Source organism: Brachionichthys hirsutus, chromosome 17, assembly GCF_040956055.1.
Source record: "Brachionichthys hirsutus isolate HB-005 chromosome 17, CSIRO-AGI_Bhir_v1, whole genome shotgun sequence".
Taxonomy (NCBI): Eukaryota; Metazoa; Chordata; class Actinopteri; order Lophiiformes; family Brachionichthyidae; genus Brachionichthys; species Brachionichthys hirsutus.
This window is the reverse complement of record NC_090913.1, coordinates 10,154,201-10,170,798: the sequence shown is the minus strand read 5'-3', so window position 1 is coordinate 10,170,798 and position 16,598 is coordinate 10,154,201. Positions and strand designations below refer to the sequence as shown.

Here is a 16,598-nt window from a genome sequence, read left to right as displayed (position 1 = left end):
GATGGACAGGTTTGGTCTGAGCAGAAGAAAGATTATAGCAACAGAAACCATAATACAAAAATGTGCTTTTACTACGTGATCATCTCCATCGCCTTGTAGTGGAATTACTGTACGTGACACGCACCCAAGCACACACACACACACACTTAACTGCGCTCTAAGTGTTGTATAATGGACACAGCTGTATGGGGGAGGGAGGGGAGGCGGTGCTCATGAATAAGACGACATCGCCAGATGAAAATCCAAAGCCTGGTCGTCCTGCATCAACACTGGAGCAGGAAACATCACAAACTAGCGAACAATTTGGTTTCATTTCAAAATTCCGAAACATGCTGGAGAAATTCTCATTTGTTTCCTGAAAATGTTTCTTATTTCCCTTTTTCACCTGGAGAACTTTTTACTGAGATTAAATAAATTTTAAAAAGCGCTGACCTTGAGCGTCTTCTCCGGTCGGTTATCCTTCGGCGTGGCGTTGGAATTGTGCGTATGTGTTCATATTTGTCAAACCATTCAAGATCAGCTCTGAAAGCTAGAGGTCAGAAGATTATTACAATGGACCAGTAATGGCAGAATTATGCAACTGCGGTCCAGTGGATGCCCTCATTACCTCAGCGGTGGTGATAAATGGCCTTAAATGTATGTTGTCAAAATCAAAAGAAAAATGTGACCCTTCATCAAAAATACAGATGGTACCGCTTCAGCCTCATAGCAGGGGAAGTCTAGATACGCTATTTATTACGTCAGCGACGCTTTGATAATTCTGATAAACCAAACGGAGAAGCTGTTTTACATTAAGCAGTAAAAATCGGCATAGAGCAGCTCGTCTCTTCTCACTTTTTCACCGCATTCCCCCCCCTCGTACCAATATTTACTACCTTACTAAACACAACAGTTTTCCTTTTAGCTCCCATGAAATCTGATATCATCAGTGTGTAATTATCCGGCCTTTTGTTGGTGGATTTACAATGAGGGTAATCGCTGCTAATTGGGAACTGCTCGCTAAGCTGGTGGTAATTAGGGCTCGATTTGCATTATTTCATTTGGCTGCAGTGCATTGTGGGGAAACTGAAGCCTTTTGCCTCCCACCCATGGGACTACTTTGATCCTCACAAGCGTGTGATGTTGCAGAGATGCAGCATCACTCCCTTTTTTCTTTTTTTTTTTTTTTGCCCCAGATCTCTTTTTGATAGCTCTTGGATAAATTGGAGTTAATTGGGAGGAGTGGTAGGTGCTCTGGCCGTCCTGGTAATGAGTGTTCACACTCTTGTGTGTTTGAAGTAAATTCACTTCAAAGGGAGTTGACCAATAAATGCAAAGGATGTATATTTGAAATCTGTTTCCACGGGAACAATGTTTTTGGTTCATAAATAAGCGTCAAATTCTTTTTTTTTTGTAACGTATGATATGATTTTACAAACGTCTCATCACAGGTTTGTTTTATCACTTTATAAATGACATTTAATTTCACATCGAAAATAGACAAATTAAATTAATTGTCCTGTGGTGAATAATCGGGGTGTGCAAAATTACATGCAGACTGGAGAGATGGAAATGTTTCGGGGGCTGTGACCCTGAAATCACCTCAGGTAAATCTCGTAAACAACATTAACAGAGGTGAAATAACTCGCACGCACACACACACACACACACACACACGTAGAGGGTTTCCTGTGAACCTCATTGAAGTGCGAAGGATAAGTATTAATGCACATGTAGAAAATCACTCTGGCAAGACTTAATCATGGCAGACAATTTCAGCGGGAAGGTATTTGGTGCGGTTTCATTTTAATTTGAGCCTGGAGATGGCATCGAAAGCCATTGCTGCCACCGTTTGACAAAGAGCCAGCCGCTCAAGCGGCCGGTCCGACATGACAAATCCTCAATCTATTCCTGCACTCCCATTTCTTCTAAACACATGGTTTATGCAAATCAAAGCAAAACTGATCTTGGGGATAGCAGCAATGTTTGAGCAATTTGAAGGCTGCCAATAGGGGCGGGCATTAATATAAAATAAGCCAGGGGGGAGAAATCTCCTCTGCATATGCAGGTCTCATTGACTGTACCCAAATTTATTTAGCAGACAGGTCACAAATGACTGTGCCAAAGTGCAGCCGCTTGTCGTGATATATGAACGCTTATCTGCCCTGCATGTCCTGCTCGCTGCAGTAAAAGTCATGTTAATATTTCCATAATACCCCAGGCTTTGAAGATAAACAGATATTTTATTTTCCCCTCCACGTTTCCCCTTTACCTTTTTCATTTCTTCTTTTTTTTCCAAATCTGAATTCACTCGAAAATTTTGTGAAATGTTAGGAAATGTCTGTTTTTATTTTATCTCGATGTCCTTTTTTAAAAGCAAAAACAACTTCCGGGATTGCAAAATGTGAAGATTTTTTTTTTTCTTCCAGTGTCTCCATTTTCAAAACGATCTTCACGAGATGGATGTAGATCATTTGTCACCAAACGACCGACGGTCCTCAGAAACGGCGGCGTGGAGGAAGCCATTAATACATTTGAAGTGGCCGTTTGATAATGATGAGCGCCGTTGGCCCTCATACACAACCGCTCAGAAAACGCTCATCTTTTAATATGTGGTGATGAATAGCAACGACCTGAAAGCGACATGAGATCGTTCACTTTGAGGGTGCTTAATGTTAGATTGTGATCATACTTGGAGTTAGATTAAATCTTCAAAATCGCAGCAGGGGAAACTCATGGTCGACGGAAGGAAAGAAAATATAAGAGTTGTTTTTTTACGTGTTTAAATTATAGCAGGAGCATTTTGGTAAAATATTGGTAATATAAACCTTGTTTTAAATATCATCTCACACTATTTCTGTTCAAGTAATGGCATTCTGGCAGCAGTCACCATGTGCTTATATTTACACTTAAATGTGAATTCTTGCTTTCTACTTGTGTAATTTATTGTTGAGGGCAACGCAAGTGTCGTTCACTTGGTGCTCCACTTTTCCTAAATGTTGCTCATTCCAAATAAGCATTTCATTAATCTGAACTAGGGCTGCTACCGAGCACTGCTCCACGGTCCAGCCATTTATTTTGAATGTCATCTAACCACGCCAGCTCTACTTGAACGGCTGCTTTGTTTTGATGCAAACAATTTAGTAGCGCAATTGAAATCTTAAAGAGCCCACCAGTAAAATGTCTCCTTGCGACGTGCTGATGGTTTGTGCCGGATTTCTATGTTGGAGACGCACCTGTTTTGAAAGAGCATGGAGCTCGCCCTTTGTCCTTTGTTGTTGTTAACTTGGTCACATTTACATTGAACTCACATTTAATTATCCTCTTCGTCGCCAACATGGTCCGCATTAGAAGGACAACTTAATGTGTACGAACTCTGTCGTTTTGTTTTTTTACGTGAAAGACATCTTGAGTTTGACTCAGTTTAGCACCACACACACACATGAGATGAGTTTCTGGCCATTTCATGTCTCCCTGGGTGATGCAGAGCTGCATCTGACTTAAAAAGGAAGATCAGCTTCCTCAGAATGCTCACAGAAGGCCGAGGAAGGCGATCCGCCGATATATCAAGGAGTGTAATTGGTTGGATATGTGGAGACGTGGGGAACTAGATACAGCTGAATACTTATTTTATTCCAGTGCTTAAAAAAAACAAAAAACGCACTCATGTACTAGTTTCCAAAAACTTTGAAGAATGCCTTTATAGTAGTAAAGTTCCATCCTGGATTTCATTTTAACTGTGCGGCGCTGCTGCTGTATATACACATATATGTATGCATGTGCATTTGTTTCCTCATCCACATGTGCATGTGCATACATATATGGAGACTGCTGTGAAAATATTTTTATTCACTCTGCATAATCTGGAATGATTTGCAAACGGCACATCAATGCACTTATTTAAAAAGTAACACACACACTCCCTGTGTCAGATCCCACACCCACACACACACGTGCTTTCATCATCACAACAATCACTGCAGGCTGAGCGACCCAGCCTCCCTCCCAGACACCTCTTATGACCGAACTAATTACTAATTACACAAGTGTTTGGCGTGAGCCGCGGCACGACGCTGGCCCTTTGTTATTTTAATTGTTGTTATTTTGAAGAATGGTACTTCGGTAAATTCTGCCAAGGATGCCCTCGGAGGATGGATGATCCCTGAATAATTTATCATCCTTGTGGAAACACACTCGCTGTGTGGTATGGGGGGTTGCTTCGCGCCGTACGTCTCCGTTCTTGTTCCGACAGCGCCCTCATTGGGGATTAATGACGAGGTATCTTTCATTGCGGGTCCACCTCTCCGAGCGGCCCGTCATTACGACTTCCATTGTGGCCCCTTCATTGCGCTCCTCCAGATGAGTATGACTGGCAGAGGTGGTCCCCTCATACTGTGACTAATTACTCCAGCCATTGGTTTCCCCCTCCTGATGGATTGTGTATTGTGTGAGTTGGACAGCCCCCCCCCCCCCCCCCCCACACACACACACACACGCACACCGTGAGATGAGAGTCGAGAGCATCCTGATTCAGAGACGTGTGCCATGCATAACCTTGATAATTATTTTCATAGATGAATACCATTTGGAGGCAGGATGATGAAGTGGCCATTTGGGTTGGGAGGCTATCGCGTGCAAACACGGAGCAGCGTCTTTGTCACCGGCAGGGAATCTGGCCCTGCACAGCCCCCCCCCGCCCCCGCCCGAGTCCCTTGTGTCTCTCTCGCTCCATTCACGGCTCTGATGATACAAAATCTGTATTCCGGCTTATGCCAGCTTCGCAAACATCCCATCATTTCATAGTAATACTCTGCGGCTGAATTAAAGCACAGTTCAGAGTGTTTTGCATCCATACTTAAGACCAGCAGACACTTCCAGCCAGCCTATTGATGCCTCCTTTTTGTTGTTGTTGTTGTTGTTGTTAAAACAAATAATCAATCGTTTTCATTTCCCAGGGAATGCCGGGGTTTTAAAGGCCCAGTTTGGAAATTGTATTTATTTTCTTGGGTAAAGCTTCTTTCCCTTTTTAGAGGCCCCAGTGTGATCATTGACGTTGGACGTAAGATTTGTGAGGAGCCCCTCGCCAGAGCAGCATTCAAGTGTAGCTCCCATAAAGCATGCCGGGGTTCTCCCGTCATATCCTACGCCGCCAAAGCCATTAACCGGGTCTTCTTCCACACTGCAGCCATTCAAGAGCAACCTGGCCATTTAGATTATGTTACATATATTCCGTATTCTTTTCTTTCTTGTGTCACTTTCAATTTTTGTAGCCCTTTTTCTCACGCTAATCATCTTTAAAAAATATATATATAAAAAAGTTGATCTGTGAGAAAAACCATTCATGCACCCCCGCGGTAGCACGTGCATACATTTATTGTGAGTTTCATCAGAGCTGAGATCCTTCAGGTCTTATTTTAACTTTTTCGCACGGCTCAGCAGAATAAAAGGCATTTTAATGAGCCATGGTAACCAAACAACACTAACTCCAGGACGTGCCGCAAGATTATCTTCCCAACAGCATTTTTGTGAAGAGAATATTTACAAGTAAAATTGGGAAATTTGTTTTCTATTAAAATGTCTATTTTATTTATGGATAAAAAAAATAAAACATCTGACATATTCGCGAAGCCTCAAAACCAAAGGTGTTGAACACATCATCACATTGTGGCAGGATGACAGAAGTGACATTTCATTATAGGCATGTAAACTATTTGTGCAATGATATGAGGAAGTGACGCCTCAATAAAACTTAACACATTCTTTTCCTCGAGAGCAAGATGTTTTACTGTCACGCTCCGGAAAAGGGAAAAGGGAGAAGAGAGGGAAAATGAGTGTTGTAGACATTGATTAATATTGGTAACGCTATTTCCCCCCCTCGTGTTTGTAATGACCTTCTCTTTATCCCTCTAGCCACGAGTTCTGAAAAGAGGTATCCTGCTGGGCTTGAAATGAGCCCAGAATGGGAAGAACGTGGCGAAAAAGTGTGTGGAAAATGATCAAGCTGTCATTCGCTCATTCCTCTGTGATGTTCTTGGTGTTTGCTTCACCTTCACAAGGAGAGGGCAAAATAAAAAGCAGCACCGTATCCTGTGAGAGTCACTGTCGATCACGCGGATAAGAAGATTTGGGCTGTGAGCTCGTGTCTGAGTGAATCTTTTTTATTTTTTTGAAGAGGTTGTAAGAAACCCCAAACACAATGCCGGCTTTATGCATTCTTGCCGGGACCAAGTGCTAATGCTGGCCTGCTATACCATGCTGGCTGGTAATTGCTAACACATGTGCTACTTCTGTCTCGCTGCAGCCGGCCGAGGGAGTTCTGGCGCCTGGACTACTGGGAGGACGATTTAAGGCGGCGATGTCGCTTCATCAGGAACCCCTCAGGATCCACTCACTCAGAGGCTACGCTCAAAGCCGTGGCCGAACATGGTCAGTCCCGTCCGCCGAGCCCCCCCCCCCACGCGGCTTGTTGTTTGCGCTCAATGGGTTGTAGTAGCGCCAAGTACAAGGTCATAAAAATTAGTCTTCTCATTGCAATAAAACATTTTATTGTGCCGCGAGACGCGTTGAAGTTGCGCCCTCGTGTATTTCACATACCCCGCTGCACATTATGAAAGCTGCACTAATAATCAGCCGGGAGTGTGAGCATGCTTTATGTCAAAATTCAGGTTTGAACTGGGTAAAAATGAGAGAAAATGTTGTGACTTTCGCTCACTCTTCCTTCTTTGCTGCATAACAGTGGCTGCCGTCAACGGTGAGTAGCATTCATGCTCTTTAACTTGTTTCTTGTGTCTCAGTGAGGCGTTGTGGGGGATAGATTCCAAGAATAGATTAAAAAAATTGATAAAAATGTGAATAGTTTGAGCCAAAATCAAATGCATGAGTTGTGTGATTTATTGATTTAAAGTCTTATATTGTTAAACAGTAATGAGTTTTATTGGTCCCTGAGGTTGAAGATTTTCCTAGTGAATGACAAATTGCTGTGTACCAAGCATTTTCCATTAGGAAAGAATCCACATTGTGCACAGACCCGTTTAACATGTGGGGGGGGGGGGGGGGGGGGAACGCAATGCGGTTTGGAAAATCTTCATCAATGCTCCGAGTTGTCATTAGTGCTAACGCTGATTGCACCTTCTTTTCTTTTGGAGTGGATCAGATTAGATTCTCATCTGTGCCGCTCTCCATAAAGACAGGTGGTGATTTTCAATAAACCTCTCCTGAACGCAGCTTAATATTCCCAGCAGGCACTTACAAACGACACAGCCCCGTGCATTAACGCCATCGGTCACATTTCTCTCCTCGAGTGCATCGGATCCTTCATTTCTGCAGAGATCCGGCTCACATCGGGGTTTGCCATCATCGTCATTCAGAGCCGACATTTAGCAGCTCCATAAATAACTCGCCGATTCTGAACCGACCGTGTCTCTCGACGTGTCGCCTTCCAAAAATTCTGAAATGTGACATCATTCCTAAAACAAATGGCAGGTGTGACGGGAGCCAATAAAGACTGTGATCTAAAAGCAATAAGTGTTGGGGATCCCTGAATCCTGGGAGACTTTTCCGTGCAGTAATGGCTGCGGCGTGAAGGCAGCTGGAGAACGAGGCCCAAGCCCAGCTGCTCCGCCGTTCTTCTGCAGAACTGTTTTCCCTTCTGCCGGATCTCGACGGAGACCAGGCATCTCCTTCATGCTCCATCGCTGATGTCTTTAAACTAATGGCAATATGTCCAAGCCGTCATTTGGTTATTTCTGTATTTAGTTTTAATTCCAAAGCTGTTCTTGCTGTGTATATATATATTAATCTCTGGGGTAAAAAAAAAAAAAAGGCAAATTCCTCCAAATAACATTTAGTTTGAAAGTGAAGGCTGTGTAAAAATAGCCAGAAGCTAGTTGTGGCAAGGGTATGCTACCTCAAGAGACTATCCCGCCCCAGCTGAAGTATAGGACTATATCATTAAAATAACTCTTTGACATTGAAGCCTGACGGCATCCATTTTCTGATGTAACCTTTCGTCTTGTTTTAGTCGACCCGACATTTGTTACGGAAGTGCAGCTCAAGACGAGAATGCCGGGCTGAGTTTTCAAACGGAGCCCCAAAGGTCATATCTGGCTATAATTATATTCATCAGTCGCTGAGGAGAAAATGCAGCCTCACTCGCAAAGAAAATATTTAACATAAGATCTACTACTAGTGGCTGCGCTAAAAAAAAAAAGTTTTTAAATTAGAAGCAGAGGAAAATATTCAGCTTTATTTTTTATTTTTTACTGTGTGCATTTAAAAAGAGGAAATCACATCTTTTTTCTTAAACATGGAGGAAAAACTCTCATCCTGTGTTCAGGATAGGGACAACTGTTATCATTCATAGCCTGCCAAGATGAGTTCCACAGCAGGGCTTGCTTCAGCAGGCTGTTATGTGTTTACGGCTGGGAAGAACCATCTCTTCTGCGGGCTTGATTTGGGGCTGGTCCAGGGTCTGTGCACCCAGAGGTGGCAGAGTAAATATCTCAAGACTAATGTCTGTGTTCTGGTAATCAATACTCGCCTCGTGGACCACACTGCTGGCTACGCTCCCCGTTAAAAACAAATTTGTTAATTTTGACAATTTAATTGCCGTGGCCGTGCATGCCTGAAGTTGTGTATAAGCAAAGGTAGCTGAATCGCCCCGGTCGGGAAATGGGGTCTCGGGGAAAACACACACAACCTGTTGGGATTTATGCCCCTTCCTGCTCCTTGTGTGATGAGTGATGACATTGAGGTGTAGATTTATTTTGTTAATGTGGCATGCCTGCTCTTTGCGTAGGTGGTTTGTCATTGTAATTGTCCCTTTGAATTATTTAAACGACACCCCTCAAATTGTTTAAATGTAGCGACTGTTATGAGTTAACATCTAAAAGCAAGTTTAAACGGTCCGCTTTGGAATAAATAAAACATCAACACTCCACTTTTTGGCAGAGAGTAAGTGAGAAATTCCCGTGCAAGCCTGTCGATTATTTCTGTACATTTGCTAAAACGCAACACATCTGGACATTCTTTTATTTCTCGCTGTTCTGACTCAGCCTAGAAATATGCTGACTGCTCCTTATTTTAGTTCAGATACTTACAGTGGATGTTGAGGAACCCTTCACAATTTGGACTTGATAGGATCAGATTTGAAATCTGTTCCGAGTTTTAGTCTCAACAGGCTGAATATTTTTAGAGCGTTTGATGCTGCATGTTTGCAGAGCTTCTTGTGTTTGGGTGAGAATAGCTCAGCATGTTCATCGTGCAACGCAAAGAAGTTCAAATGCACGCTTTTGAGCCGCCTGTCTGCTTGCTTTGGTGTGAATACAATGGCATGTGGTACGTATTAGAGGAGCTGGTAGTAATTTCACTGCTGCTAACTAAAGAATCCTCCAGGGAGGCTTAATTACAGGAAGACCGTTCTAAATATCAGTGGAGCTGCATATTTTCCATGAGAAGAGATTTTTTTATCCCGGCTCTTGCAGCGGTTTCAAAGAATATGACGCGACTGCGCATTTTTAGGAAGTGTAATTGATCCCCCACCCCCTCAGGTGATTATGAAACAAATCCCCTCTGTGTTAAGCATCGCTGGATTACAACCCTGTTGCTGTTTCCAGAATGCCAGATTAGTAAACATTCACGGAAGCAGTGAAAACTTTCACTGTTTACGAAGAGGAAAGACTTCCCAGCCGGTCTTTTATTCTGTGGATCCTTACCATGCACCGCTGGGTGATGCAGGACCTAAAAAATATAAATCCATTTGCAACCTCAACCTAGGATCAGCTGAAATCAAATGGAGCAATGTGCAAGCCCGGTTATTTTTTTTTTTTTACTGCATTTGTTTTCATCTGGTTGGTGATGAAATGATTTGAGGGTTGGGATTAAATCAGTATTTTGTCTTTCGTTGTTTTGGGTTTGTCTGGCCACATTTGCTCCGGAGGTCAGTGAAGGCAACACGAGCTGGTGTAGCCGGGAACTGATCAATCTAATAAATAACAGAGCTTATTGACTGAGGGAAAGAAAAAACTGCAGTACAGTAGTAGTGCAGTACTTTAGAAAAAATAAAATACTAGTGAGATAATGTTTTCAAATTTTTAACCCCAAGTTACTTTGTGTTACTGAATTAATTCCTAAATTGATGCATGTTTTTTTTGACAAATCCTGAGAATAAAATTGTGTGTGGGGGGTGGCTGGTCCCATTAGAGCATTTTTTAAAAAATGTAGCCTGTGATGTAGAATAAAAATGACTGATTTGTTGTCATTGTTTTTAATTCAGTTTCTGTTAATAAAATAAAGTCTTCTCACATGAGTTTCAAACTTGAAATGCCTTCAAACTGCCCTGAAATAAAACAAAAAATGTAGATGCTACGACTGCCATGTACTAAAGGTCAAATAAAAAGCAACTCTTCTTCCCTCCAGCCTCCGAGGAGGATATTCTCAAAGGGAAGCAGTCGATCAGGAGTCAGGCTCTGGGGAATCAGAACTCCGAGAGCGAGGCATCGCTCGACGGAGACGATGACGTGCTGTCAACCATGGAGGAGAAAGACCTGGAGAACTTTACAGGTAACGACGTGTCTCATCCTCTTCACCCCTCCCTGTTCAGCTGTTTGTCCTCCAGCCCGGACAAAATGAAGAACTGAAGCTCAATGTCACACATGCGCCGCCAGGCTTTGCGTCTATCTGATCTGTCAGGCTGACACTATTTTCCCATATCTGCCGTTTTGCCTTGAAATCAGTTTCATGAGGTAAGACTTCCCTAAAAGCACGGACGCCTTGTTTACAGGTAAAGAAAGGCTTACTCTGCATTATAGCACTGAAAAACATCCCTTTAGTACCCCTGTCCATGGAAGGTGCTGCATGAAAGCACGGGATCTGCAGTTTTCTGTCTGGAGATCAGGCTTCACACACACACACACACACACACTGGCTTGAGCGGCTAAACATGTTTTATCCAGCAGTAGCTGAGTTTATTCCAGGATACGTGCTCACCCTAAAATGTGGCATTAAATGGTTCAAGAAAAGCAGCAAATCTCTCCAGTGTGGCCCAACGCGGCCATAGAATTTACTTCAACTCCGGGCGCCGTCACTTGTTTGTTGCCTTGCATCTCTTTCCTGCAGAGTAATCTGAATTAAATATAAGTATATATATATAGTCCGCTAATCGGATTGCTGTGTGATCATTTTGTGTGCGGCAACATCTCTCACACGACTGAAACTGCATTGATGGAGCATTCCGAATGGTGGTAATAACGTGGCTGGGTTGTTATAAGACGTCATCCGGTCTAATTGATGCGCGTAAAGGTCGTCAGGAGAGCGTTCAGCGTCCTCTTTAAGCTGCTGTCTCCTTCCGGTGGAATTGAGTCACTTTGACTGAACGAGCCAAAAAAAATACAAATAAATGTTTCAACCCTCGGAGAACGTGTCAGTACTCGCGGCGGCCACGAGTGGCGCATGAATGAATATGTTTATTCCGATCGCAGGGAGTGTGAAGGCGCTCTGGGAAATCAAGCCGGGGCTTCGAGCCTCCTTTCTCTGCAGACACAATGGCTCACATGTGGCGGGCAGAGCTTCCACCCGAACCCCCCCCCCTCATTGTCATATGCTGGCATGCATTAAGATTGATTAGAGATTAAACGAACCTTTACGCAACCGGCTTCGCAAGTTAGTGCGTCCTGGCTGACAATAGGATTTTGACAAGCATGTCTCAAAGTTTTGTCACTTTCTATACGAGCATACTTTAGTGCAAATGTAAATATGCGTCTAAAATTTAGGGAATGGTTAGCATTTTATGAGCTATTGTCGCCTCTCTCTTTAATTTATTTAATTTATTCATTATTGGACAAAACTGCCTTTATAAAATAGCCTTTATATAGACTGGTTTTACTGTCTGAGTATAAAAGGAAATCTAAAAGAATGATGAGTGTAAACTTTGAAACGCAGGCTGTTGTGTTTTGACTGTCCTCATCAATAAAACTGATCGGAAAGGCCCGTTGTGTTTTTAGAACCCTCGGTTCCGTGAAATCCACTCTTGACTTTTGAGAAGAGGGACGGGCGCCCCGTTTGTGTTCTGACCGGCGTGCGTCTGGTTCTGCAGGCCCAGTAAACGTGAGCGCCAGCGCGCAGCTGGTGGCTCCGGCCGCGGTGGTGAAAGGCACCCTGTCCATCACCGCCTCCGAGCTCTTCTTCGAGGTGGATGAAGAGGAGCCGGGCTTTAGGGCCATCGATCCGAAGGTAAGAGACCCCAGCTCAGTGTCCCTCGGTGCGGACATGCTTTCATATTTTACAGTAAAAGCAGACGAAATGAATTTTGTCTTATTTGGAATTATTTGGAATAAAAAAATAAAAGTTTTTTTTTTTGGTGTGAGTTTCCACATGACGTCATTCTGTCCCTGAAGATGCAACGTAATAACTATTTTATTTGAAACTGGAGCGATTAATTTGCAGGTGCATGCAGGGTATTTATTTCTGTTCTATTTTTGCGATTATATTTCATAATTGCACAGTAATCTAAATTGAACATCAAGACGGTGTCTAATATTTAGCTGTGATAATAAAAAAGAAAATACTTGTCATGAATACAACTCTTTTTACGTCAGGACACGTGGTTCACACCTTCCCATGCAGGGATCGATATTTAACGCTTTACAGAATATTCTTTAATGTGGTCAAAATTAAAGAAAATGCAACGTGTTATCTGTGTTGGGATTAAATAAATAAGAAGCGTCTTTCTGAACCGATTATCTACTGCTGCAGATTTAGTATGAACTTCATGTTAACATTTTAAAACCCCACAAGTGGTTTGTTTTTCCCACCGTGAAATATAACATTTGTTTTTAAATTTGAACTGCTTTTTTATTTTTTTTAACGCCCGCATTTATTTAATTGCGGTTTAGACAGATATAAAATCCAATAAACTTGACTACAGCGGCCTCATACGTCGCTTTATCTAAAAATCAACCGCGTCAATCGGATTAAAACTGCAGCTCAGCTGTGGGGCCTGTGTAGACTCCTGCTGCAGTTAAAGCAGAGATGCTCCCGGGCCTATAAATTAACGAGAGTCATGATTTACATTCATTCCTGCAATGCACCGTAAAAAAATAACATGACTTAAAGTCGGCTTTCTATCTTTTTTAATTTTGCACAATTATTATTTTTTGTCTTCCTAATTTTTTGGTTTTGTATCATCTTTTTAAAGTGGTAAAAAGTAATAATTGAACGAGTCTCTTCAGTAAAACTATAGAACAAAAAAATAATAAGTGGCATCATCTCAGCTGTGGAAACACGTCAAGACACGAGGCCAAGTCGTAATTTAATTTGCAACATTTTTTATTAACACTTCTTTTTTAAGTCACATAATGAAAGGAGAATTGAACTTGGCACGCTACATTATTGTTTCACTTTAACGATTTTGTGCATATATTTAAATAAAAGGTTCTTCACTTTGTGAAAACATTTAAAGAAGACAACTTAAAAAGTTCTTACATAGATCTGAAAATGTACCTCCGTCAGTAGCCCAATTGATCCATTATTATTTAAAGCGTTTTGGTGCTTTTGCATTATATTTTTTTCTTTTTCGCTTGGAGAATCAGTCGCAGATCTTTTGTCCTCTTCTGGATTATTTATTTTTTTTAATCCCAAAAGGCTTCTCTCGATTCTCGCTCGCTTTATAGTTTGTCCAAACTCTTGGCATTGGTGAGGATCTCCCTCGCTAGTCTCCACGTCTGCTTAGCAGCAGCCTCCAGGGCCGAGTGAGGCTTTCCCTGAAACAAGTCCAAGTTCGGCAAGAAGTAGTGGGGACATCTGCGGCACTGCAGGCAGGAGATGAGCTGCAGCAGGATCCCGTTCAGCCGGTCCCCGAGGCACGACTCGTCCCAGTCGGTCTCCCTCGGGTGCTTCTCGCACTCGTACAGCAGCAGGGTCTTCATGTGGTAGTTGTGGAGGGGCTGCCCCGGGAGCTCCAGGTGACGGTCCCGCAGCGTCTTCAGCACGGACAGACACTTCTTCCTGCAGCCGGCCATCAGCAGCCGGTTCTCGGCCTCGCTGAACTGCAGCACCCAGGCGTCGCTCTCCGCGGAGCTCTGCTTCCCCGTTAACGAGTAGCACTCCTTGGAGAGGAGGTTGAACCCCTCGGCTTTGACCTCCGCCACCCGGTTCGGCCCCGGCCAGGGGATGTGAGGCATGGGCCACTGAGCCGCGCTCCGGGGCCAGATCCCGGTGCACTTGAACGCCGGGGTGATCTGCACCACGTACCTCTCCCGGATCCGTAGCTTCACCTCGCTGGTGTCCGCGATCATCTTCACCACGTCGCGGTAGCTGCACTTATCCACGGCCTGCGCCACGAGAGTCTGGAACCGGGAGCGGATCTTCCTGGCCGACAGGTAGCCCGAGGCGGTGATGAACTCGACCCACAGCGACATGCTCCGTTTGCGGCCGTCGCTCAGCTTCAGCACCGCGCAGCCGGGCAGGGAGCCGTCGTCCACGAAGTTGAACACCCCCATTTGGTTGAGGTACAGCACGACCTCGAACTCGTTGGGGGAGATGACCTCCATCCCCTCGTAGCGCGCGTCGATCTCGCTGAGGGAGCTGATGAAGCGCGGCTCCTGCACCTCCACCTCCTTCAGGACGTCCGACACCACTTTGCAAACCTCCCGGATGGTCTTCGCAATGGCCGATTTGCGCGCCTGGCACCGTTCGTTGTAGTATTTGTTCAGCTGGTAGACCAGCTTCGCCTGCGTCGCGATCATGTTGGGGCAGAGGTCCGGGCTGTACACCGGGGAGTCGCAGTACGTTGACGGATCCAACGCTTACCGGTAACGCCAGAGGCTTCCCCGTGGAGGAAAACTGAGGAACCAAAGTTTCGTAGTTTTTTTTTTTTTTGCTTTTGCAGCGGATGGACGTCAGTTTGAGGAGGAGCAGCAGGAAACGGATCGGGATGCAACTAAATGTCACTCCGAGTCATGAGCACTTCCAGCGCGGCCAGTCGAATTCATGTTCGGGTTGCGGGTCACCGTCCGTGTCCGGGGCTGCAGCCGCTAAACGCTAACACATCTTCTCGCGTGTAAGTCTCTCCTCCGGTGCCCCCCCGCTCACTTTTCCTTCCACACTCAGCTGTGCAGCTGGACTTGTGTAGTTTATGAATGGTTCCTTTAGGAAGAGGGAAATGGGTCGGGCTTCTCTTCCTGCAATCATGTGCGGAGCTGTCAGTGGAGGCAGCCAATCAGCGCAGAGGAGCTCCAGCGGCTGCGGAGTCCGGGCGCACGGATTCTGCGTCTCTGCTTCCACAGTCCGGTTCAGGAGAAACACCAAGCCATTGCGCGTATACGGGAGAATTCCGGTGTTTACAACTCAAGCCTATGGTAGAAATGTCTTGGTTTTTTTTTCTTGAAAAGTCTTGCTCTTTGCGCGCAAATGCGCCTGACGCGTTTGAGGATTAGGATTAGACGCAGTTTATTTGCGTTCTTTTTTTCTCTCTCTCAGATTTTAATGCATTAGTTTCTCACATTTGAGAGGCTCTGGAATTGCAGACCTTTTATTATCATTAACAGCAAGTATTATATTCTTTATTTTGTCCTTTTATTTGCGCAACATGGCACCACGTGCGCAACCTCAGATGGGCTATTTTGGTTTACATAAGAAATATATTGCACGATCGTGACGTGATTAGTCGGACGCTTTAAATCCAAATAAAATAAAAAGGAAATACAATTAGCCTGGTTCTCGTTCTTTTTACCTTATATAAATCCTTAGACATTACGCACGAGCGACGATCACTGCTTATTTATGAACAGGAATATTTTAGACCTTTGAATAATCTTCATCTTTGTCGTTTTCTTCACTGCACCTGCAGCTCACGAAACGAGAAACAAAAGACGGACGGATGAACGCGACTCACCTGATGCGCGTTTTTTTTTTTTACTCTCTTGCTTTTAAGGTGTTGAACTTGTGGGCTAGCGGTTGGAGTAAAAAGCATCTACGTTTATTTGTCCGTGCGTCAACCTTTTCCATATACTGAATAATTTAAATGTGAATCTCGGAGTTTGTAGCGAAGCCTCCCTTCCGCCCTGCATGCACTTCATGTCGGATGACTGAAGAAGCCATTATATCTTCTCCCGCAGGGCAGCGGCTGCAGCGCGGGTCCGGTAATACGCGCGCACGGCGGAGAGAATGAAATCCGTGTGAAATATTGTTGGAGCTTGTTTCCCTCTGCAGTCCCGTGGAACAGTTGACGAGACGCAGCTTAATGCGACATTATCTGAACGCCTCCACCTCAAGGCGCTTGTTATTCCCCTTTGACATCAGGGGTTGAATTTTAAGTGATTCTCTTTTCTGAATAAAACGTGAAATAGAGACCGGCTTCTCTGAGCTGAAAGGCCTTCCTGAAATGTTGATGGGAGATCATTATGCATAAACGTGCATGTTTTTGCTTTTTCAGTGTCCATGAGAAGCCAAGTTGGGGCGATTTATTTGATCCAAAATAAAACTTACCACACAAACAATATACTGTATAATGTAAAGTATTCTATTTAAACAGTAAATTAGTGAATATTCTACACCCGTTATTTTATTAACGCAGGTCTTCTCAGGCAGGACATTGAAATTTGACTTTGGTCTCCAGTGTCATA

At 44.0% G+C, this 16,598-nt stretch overlaps 2 protein-coding genes across 2 annotated transcripts in view; one reads left to right on the top strand and one right to left on the bottom strand.

Annotated features, from left to right (window-relative positions):
- Positions 1 to 16,598, top strand: part of lrba (LPS-responsive vesicle trafficking, beach and anchor containing) — a 125,498-nt gene that overhangs the window by 60,097 nt on the left and 48,803 nt on the right. The window contains exons 38-41 of the mRNA XM_068751051.1: positions 6,281 to 6,405; positions 6,716 to 6,730; positions 10,396 to 10,539; positions 12,071 to 12,207. Coding sequence (XP_068607152.1) covers positions 6,281 to 6,405; positions 6,716 to 6,730; positions 10,396 to 10,539; positions 12,071 to 12,207 — 421 coding nt within the window. The remainder of the gene's footprint in view (positions 1 to 6,280; positions 6,406 to 6,715; positions 6,731 to 10,395; positions 10,540 to 12,070; positions 12,208 to 16,598) is intronic.
- On the bottom strand, positions 13,641 to 14,720 carry mab21l2 (mab-21-like 2). The gene has a single exon (XM_068751301.1). It carries the CDS (start codon positions 14,718 to 14,720, stop codon positions 13,641 to 13,643), a length of 1,080 nt encoding a protein of 359 aa, XP_068607402.1.